This window comes from Chrysochloris asiatica, unplaced genomic scaffold (genome assembly GCF_000296735.1).
Source record: "Chrysochloris asiatica unplaced genomic scaffold, ChrAsi1.0 scaffold00197, whole genome shotgun sequence".
Taxonomy (NCBI): Eukaryota; Metazoa; Chordata; class Mammalia; order Afrosoricida; family Chrysochloridae; genus Chrysochloris; species Chrysochloris asiatica.
The window spans coordinates 1,084,763-1,093,134 of NW_006408715.1; the positions used below are offsets into that span (position 1 = coordinate 1,084,763).

General features: G+C 48.9%; 1 protein-coding gene across 1 annotated transcript; it reads right to left on the reverse strand.

Moving 5' to 3' along the window:
• Positions 1-2,125: 2,125 nt before the first annotated feature.
• PCGF1 (polycomb group ring finger 1) lies at positions 2,126-4,533 on the reverse strand. The gene is made up of 9 exons (XM_006872422.1): positions 4,421-4,533; positions 3,902-4,007; positions 3,586-3,738; positions 3,190-3,261; positions 2,957-3,062; positions 2,756-2,789; positions 2,562-2,648; positions 2,353-2,433; positions 2,126-2,254 (listed from the first exon to the last, which is right to left on the reverse strand). Exons 1-9 carry the CDS (start codon positions 4,511-4,513, stop codon positions 2,207-2,209), a joined length of 780 nt encoding a protein of 259 aa, XP_006872484.1. The 5' UTR covers positions 4,514-4,533; the 3' UTR covers positions 2,126-2,206.
• Positions 4,534-8,372: the final 3,839 nt, after the last annotated feature.

The following is an 8,372-nucleotide window of genomic DNA, read 5'->3' on the forward strand; positions in this document are numbered from 1 at the left end:
AAGGCCGCGCCCGGTAGGACAAGATACAAGCTAGCGCGGGCGTCCCGGCGGGCGCTTTCTGGATGGCGAAGTTAAGAGAGCTGTGGGCGCAAATTTCGCCTACCCTTGGTGCACATGGAGACCTGAGTGACCTTAGGGGACTGGGTCTGTGACGGAGCAGACCGGGGTCGGGGAAATAGACCTCCAGATCGGGAGAGTGGCCCGGAGTCCGCAGCTGGCCTCCATCAGCCACCTTGGGAGACTGCCGGCCCGAAGTTGCTGCCGCCACAGCCGCTGACAGACATAAAGAAGGCTCCTAGGAGCGCGGCAGGCGCCGGGCAACGCAGAACCCTCCCAACCCAAATTCAGGCATCCGCGTCTTCCGCTGCTGCTTGCTCTCAAAGCGAGTGTCTTACAAGGTCTCTTCCTTAGATTTAGTCTTCAGGTCTCAGGCCATTCCACCTTCAGACTTCAGACGAGGCTTACCGAGCTGCTGCCAAACCCTACCGAGGGTCACCACTCTGGGAGAGGGGGCGGGTGTTTGGGGAGGAAACCCAGACAGAGGGCTCCCCAACTGCCACAACTACTTGACCTCCAAAAGATTCCCAGGAGCAGTTTCTGCTCTCCCCACACTTCTGCCCCAGAGTTACTCACTGGCAATGTTATTTTGCTCAGGAACCGCTTGAGAACATCTTGAAAGCTTTCTGCTCCTGAAGGCAGAAGGCTGAGGAGTCAGCAGAGCTCACATTCCAGGGAAGCAGGTGGGAGTCATGGTATAGATATACATTTATCAAAGATCTTGAGATCTGTGCTCAGTGGAGGCAGGTCCAAAGGAGCTGGAAGCAGCTCAGATTTTGGTTGGGGTAGGTAGGGGGTTTCCTAGAGGAGGTGATACTAAGGCCTTCAAGGAGAACAAAGTACCAACACAATGGGAATGTACAACTGCAGGGTCCTCAGGAGGAGGCCCTGAACAAAGGGAAGCATTGGGAATTTTGCAGACTGCAGCAGGAAGGAATTATCATTCTGGTTTCTCCTATCTGCCTTGCCTAGTGGAGTGCTACAGCCTCCACTGCAGTGTCTACAGCCTTTCCATGTGTGCCTGCCTCTTGGACTTGGTGCAGGGTTCGTGGGGACGATCCATGGTTTCCCCAGCACCCACATTAAGTTAAATGAGTGCCTGATAACTGGCAGGTGAGTGGTGAGCAGGTAAGCAGGAACAGGTGCTCAGACTCTTCCCTTCAGACCACCTTCTGTCTTGCTCATCCCCCAGTCCTCTGCCACCCAAACTCCCTCACATACAAGATCTTGTTTTGGTGTGGTGGAGTTCTGACTTCCACCAACTTGAGATTTAGGCTTTAAACTTGGATTCTGGCAACTTCTACACAGATGGTACCATCCTGCTGGTCCCAAATTTGGGCAGAAGCCCCATTCAATCACCTCTTTCAGAAACCCCCAGCTTAGGTCTCTGTCTTTTACTGTCAGCTCCACTGTCTGAGAGGCCTGTTGAACAAAGGCATGACTGGGTTTACTCCTGGTGTCAGTGCCTGACGTGGCTCATATAGACAAGAAATGCTTGTTGAGTTAGTCAATGGAGCTCTCATCTTGCTGTTTTCACCTTGTTCCTTGAAACTGCCTTGCTCTCCTCTTGACACTATTTCTTTCTTTCTTCTCAACACTAGCTCTCTCTCCTCCTCCTGGCTTCACCTACCCACTAATCCCCCACCCCCCCATGTCCCGGCAGGACTACTGGCTGAATGCTGTATGAATAAGCCAGGCCTCCAAATCTGAACTGTTTAGACTCCTTCTTTTCATGTACCAAGTCATATCACTCTTCTTCATTCCTGTAGCTGTCACCGTCCAACCCTAGCCCCCCTTCCACCATGCTTGGATTAGGATACCTAAAGTCCTGCCTTATATGCTGCAGCATTCAAGGACAGTGAGCACTCTCCTCCAGAAAGCCTTCCAGTCATCAGAGAACAGGTGTGGATAGCCTGGCTTCACTGAGCTCACCTTCTGAGTTTCACTAGTGATTGAAGGACCACGGGCATAGAGCAATGAAACTCAGAGAACGTGTGATCGAAGCAGGACAAAGCATGACTGTGTGGTAGGACATTGAGGAAGACAAACGATTTTGTTTCAGTTTTTCAGTTTTTATTTCAAAAAATAAAGCCACAGTTAATTTTACATAAATATCTGGGGGTGGGGGGACAGGGCAGGGGCTTGGCCCCTACCTCCTCTTCTCTTTTACACTGTATTGTAAGAGCAAAGGGGATGGCTAAAGAGAGAAGAAGATGGGGTTAGCTAGGGCTGTCCTTAGCACAGGCTCCCCTAAGCCCACCTCTGCCCTGCAGACTACGCAGGCCCTGAACTCACCTTGCCGAACCAGCGGGAGAGCCATATCTGCTTCATTGTCATGTGGTCAGGAAGGACTTCATTGTCAAAAAGTAGCTGCACCTAGAAAGGAAGTGGGGGCAGAGTTTTAGGAACTTCCTTCTTGGGAATGCAAAGGGTGGTCAAGAACTACCCTGGTCAGCTCTTTCCCTCCAAAACAAAACACAAAACCCAACTGTGAGATAACTCACATGCTGGGGATTTAGCATCAAGCGATGGCACAGGACCCTCCGGAGATGACGAACCTCAGCTCTAACAGAACATCTGACGTATTTGTTCTAGGGGTGGGGAAAGGACAGAAGAGGACAAGGTAGGGTGTGTGAGGGAAGAGCTATGGGGAGGTGAATCTTCTTAGTGAGGCCCTCCCTTCAGAAACCCCTCTCACCTGCAGTATGCTTTTATTCTTGTCTTTGCCAGAACTGAGGGGAAACAGACACAGGTTAGGAAGTCCTATCTCTCATCTCTCCCCTTCCTCCCCATCCAGAGCCATGATACATTCCCTTCATTGTCAGACCTCTCCCCAAGTCCTTCCTGGCTCTGGGTCATGGGTACCATCACCGCAGATAGCTGCCAACCTGCCTCTCACCTCAGCCGTTCCAGGCATAGGCTCAGCTGCTCATCATAGCGATAGTAGTGGGCCTTAGAGTGATCAAAGCTGCTGATGGGGAGGCCAAGGTTGCTAAGGGCTGGTTCTGAGAAAGACACAGTAGTGAGTAAACTGGCAAGGGTTCCATACTTCTCCTGCCCCAAAGAAGGCAAAACTGAACAGGATGAATGCTCTGGGGGATTTATCTTACCCTCCTGCTACCAGAGACATACCTTCTCCGCTTGGCTGGGTGACTCGGTCCAAGCCGCGAGACTGGTAGAATTCCCGAATCCGTTTCTCTTCACCTACAAGGGGGTGGAATATGGGAAGTACAGTGAAACTTGTGGGAGCTGGAACTTGGTGGGACTGCCTTGGTTTCCCACTTCTGAAAGGGTGTTTATACTTTTTCTGTCACTTTTTTTAGAATCCTACCTCATAAACACTCAGTGAATTTTCCTTCTCTGACAGATTTCTAATGCAGGCTCACTTTCATAGATTTTACTGTGTTAGCCCTTCCTTAATTTTTGTCATTGTGGCTACGTGGCTATCAATCCCTTTCTCTCCATGATTTCCACCAAAGCCCTTGTCCCAATTTGGGACGATCACTCAAATTCAGGGTGATCACTCACTATCCTGCAAGCCAGGCACTAGCTTGTACACGATGTCCTGCATGACCCGGTCCAGTTTGAGGTTGAGCAGTGGCTGTGTCTCGTGGATCTTGATGTTGCACATGGGGCAGTACTTGCTGGTTTGAAGGTACTTCACAATACAACTTTTGCAGACTAAAGGAAGAAAAAGACAGGCTGTCGGGCACTCTGGGAGGCACGGTTCTGGGGCAGGGTAGGGTAGATGGGTAACTTGAAGAGTAGGAAATAAAGTCTCGGAGTAAGCATAAGCAGAACAGTGGCTGGCAGTTCGGTGAGGGCGGAGATCCAAGGCACTCACAAGTATGAAGACACTCTGTGATAGTGGTAGCGTCCACGAAGTAGCCGGCACACAGGCAGCAGACGATGTGCTCATTCAGGTCTTTGATCTTCACTCGGACCTCCTCCTGCGGGCACACCCTCTGTCACCTTTCACCAACCCCCACTCCCCGTGCACCTTCCCAAACTCTTTCATCAGATCCCACGACCAAACCGCGCTCTCAGCGCCATCCACAGGGGACTAATGACCGGGGACTGACACTCTTCCTCCGCCCAGCAGGGGGCTCCGCGCACAGTGGGGGCTCCCTTCACGTGGACTCGCCCGATACTCCTTTCCCAGGGGAGACTACACGACGTGGTCCGCACAATGCGCACGCGTCCTAGCTCGGAGTTTGGCAACTCGACTGGAAACACGCAGGCGCGTTGGGTACCCTGTCTCTGCGCAGGCGCACTGGGCGCCCGTCCAGCCACCGCCCGTCCTCTAGCCGGCCCCAGTTCGCACAGCTAGCCGACCACAGCAATAACCATGCCGCCCCCGCACCTCGTTCCGCAGTGGGTCCATCTTGTACACTGACTGGAGCTGGTTCCGAAGCCTCATCGCGATCGCAATCTGGCCCCCCTGAGGAGACGCCATCTTAAAAGCCGATCCAGGCCTGCCACTTCCGGTGCCGTGTACAGGGCGGGACTTGTCGCCCAGCAACGAGGGTCTAGGTCTTTGCGGATTCGCTAATCCACTATAAGGCCCCGCCCACACCCGTCTCCCCGTGTGCTCACCTGAGCCCCACTGGCCCCTCCCCCTCCTCGACCCGTAATTAAGAGAGTGTGGGGGGTGCAGGGAGGGGTCTTAGCTCTTCGATCTTCTGTAAGAATCATCATAATAGATCCTACCCCAGCTCGGGACTAACTTTTGGAGCCTGCAAAAGACTGCCCCCACCCCCTTTCAAAGGCCCGGCTGTCTCCGTCCACCGCCGCCCAGGGTCTTTGGTCTCCTGTGACGATGACCCACTTGAACTAACCCCTCTAGGGCCCTGTCCCCGTAAAGCCGCTGTAGTCGACTAATGAGTCCGCTTTGCGGAGCTTCGCCCAGATGGCGGGCCTTCTCCTGGCTCCGTGGCGGGAGTTTGTTCCGGTTTTGCGGAGTCTCGGAGAGGGTGTCTGGGGGGGGGGGAAGGGACCCCCAGGGACTTGGTAGTGATCCTAGTCCCCCCTCCCCCTGGCTGCCGGGGGCTGGGGGGGGCAGGCCCTGGTTAATGATGATGATTTAATCATCGGCGCCTGCGGAGGCCTGGGACAGACTAATGCAGAGCAGATGCCTTAGGAGGAGGGGAGCAGGACGAGGACACTGCTTAGGCAACCTGCCTGCAGTAGCATAGGCCCAGCCCCGCACTCTGGGAGACCCGAGCGCTCGTATGTCGCTGCCCTCTGGGTACTTACAGTGGAATTTAAAGGGAAGGTTAAGTTTACTGTTAAGTATTAATACCAAGTGCAAGCGGAAATTCGGAAAGGAAGCGATCCCAATGGAAACACCCTCTCTGAGACTTCTGGAGGAAGTGGGACTTTAGAGATGGGGTAAAAGTGTGGTTGGAAATAGACAGGAAAAGAGATGGGGTAAAACTGTGGTTGGAAATAGAAAGGCAGAGTAGAAGGAAATAACTGGAGATCCACAATAAGGAGTCAAGCAAGACCCTAAGGTGTTGGGACTTTTAACCTGAGGCCAATAAGGAGCTAGCCACCTTTTTGAAGAGAGGAAACTACCCTATGTCAGAGTGAATTAAGTGAAAAGACAAGAATTTATGACATTGTTAAGTGCCATTGAGTCAGTTCCAACTCATAGTGACCCTGTATAGAGTTCCCGAGTTGCTGTTGGTGAGTTGGAACTGCCGCTCTTATGGTTAGCAGTCCAGTGTTTATCCTACAGCACCACACCAGACCACCAGTTATGACATTTGTTGTTTAGTGCCATTGGGTGAGTTTCTACTCATAGCGACCCTGTATTAGGGTTGCTGAGGAGCAGGCTGGTGGATTTGAACTGTCAACCTTGCAGTTCAAATCTTCCTGTTGTTAAGTGCTGTCGATTCGGTTCTGACCCATAGTGACCCTGTATAGGGTTTCCGAGGAGCAGCCTGATGAGCTTGAACTGCCAACCTTGCAGTTCAAACCGCTTTGCAGTCTGGTGTATTAACCCACAGCGCCACACAAGGACTCCTGTGATTTGTTTGGTAATCAACCACTCCATGCCACCTTTATCTAGACTGTGCTTTCCTTTCGTCCACCATTGCCCCTCTTCAACCTGTTCTCAGCATGGCAGCTCAGGATGAATCTGTTAAAATGTAAAATGTACAGGAGAAAAACATTTTTGAGGTGATGGATGTGCTTATTATTTTGATTGTCGTGATGGTTTCATGGATGTATACAGTCAAGACTTACCTAATTATACACTTTAAATATACACAATTTCTTGTATGTCAACTATACCTCAAGAAAACTGTTAAAATTTTAAATTAATATATCAGGTTGTTTCAGTTTTTGTTCAAAATGCTCCTATAACATCCTTTTTCAATCTGAATAAAAGCCAAAGTCTTTAGAATGGTCTTCAAGGGCCTGCATGGTCTCTGACAGTCACTCAGTCTTTCTATTCATTCTGGAACCCTCACTGTTTGTTCCATAGACACACCAGAGTATGCTCCCATTGTATCTTTACCTGAATTGCTTCTTGCACAGATATCCAAATAGGTTCTTTCATTGCTTCACTCAAGACTTTACTCAAATATCACCTCCATGAGACCTTCCGTGGTCACTAAATCACAGCCTTACACCATTTCACTTCTTATCGTCCTTCCTTGCTTCATTTTTCTCCTAAGCATTTATTATTATTATATGATTATATACAACATATTATTTTTCTTTTAAAAAAACACCCCCAAACTTATCTACTTCATTAGAATATAACGTTTCAGTGGCAGGGATTTTTTTTTCCTGTTGTGTTCACTGCTATATCTCCAGTTTCAGGAACTGATGCCAGGCACATAGTAGGTGTTCGGTCTAAGTTTTCTAGATGAATGAATGAATTTCTATGGTGATGACAAAAGGCTAGATTGGGGAAATGGAAAGGAAAAGCTATTATCTGAAACATTTTAGAGGAAAGGATAACAGTGGGAAGTAGCCAGGGACTTGGTTTGGGGTCTGGGTAAAGATAATAAATGAGGTGCTTGGGAAGAGAGTCTGGCCTCCAGCCCACTGCACTTAGGTGGTGATAGGAAAGACAGGTGGAACTGGTCAGCAAGTTAGGAGGACAGGGGTGGAGCACAAGAACTGTCAGTACCAAGGATGGAATTCTCAGAGGTGTCCAGGTGGATGTATGAATTGAGATAGTTGGAATGGGTGAAACATGAGAGATGTAGAGAGATACAGAAGACTGAACTCTGAGCTCTGAAGAATGTTTAGTCTTTAATGGAAAAAGCAAAACCAGTGGAAGAAGAAAGACAGCAGTGGCTATAACAATCTAAAGATGTAGAATAAGACAATATTCCATAAGCCCAAAGAAGGTGCAGTTTAAGAAATAGTTGATATGTTAGAAGAAAACATTATAATTACCCTTCCATGTCTTTGTTGTACTTTTGCTGAAATGTTCCCATGTTATTGTCTGGAACAGAATCGTTGCTTTTATTTTTATTATGTTGCTCACCTTGAAATCAACAGGTTTTGATATTTTCTTTTAGAAGATTTTATATCTTTTTGGGAAATGTAATATAAGATCTCTAATAAAAGATAATCTTAAAATAAAAAAAAAAGAAATAGTTGATGATCTATAAAGTAAAGTATGTCAGAGATTGGACACTGGAGTTCTCTGAGAAAGGGTCAACATAGTGAAGCCAGCTTGCAATAGATTAAAACAAAAATAAATGATGGGGAAATGGAGGCAGTGGTTGTGGGCAGCAAAGAGGGGAAGAAAAACACAATCTCTCTATAAGAACCAGACAAGGATTTTGTCTAGATCTTGGCGTCCTGAGACAGTTGGGAGTGGAGGAGAAAAATTATGATGTCAGAGTGGGGACTGTCATTGAAGGAAGAATGCTGCACCATGGGCAGGAACCAGGGGCCATGCCTGGACCCTGGCATTTTCCTGTGAAGCTGTAGGTTCAGAATTGAAAAGAGTTGGGGGCTACATGCTACGGTAAGACAGAGCCAAAGTATGTGAGTGAGTGCAGGTGGGTGGGTGCAGTGTGTGTGTGTGTGACACTATATGTATGGGAACAGGGACTGGGTACTCACCCTAGGGCCTCCATCTTTAACATGAAGACATCCCTTTCTAAGACTTGGAGAGGTCAAGGCAAGCAGGAACTAGCTGTTGAAAGTCAAATTCCTAATAGAGAAATTCCTAAGATTGTGGCTGATAGAACTGGTACCTTCTGTTCTTGAAATGATGTCCACACCCAATGCCCTTCAGTGTATTTCAACTCAGAACTGAGTAGAAGTGCTCCATAGGGTTTCTG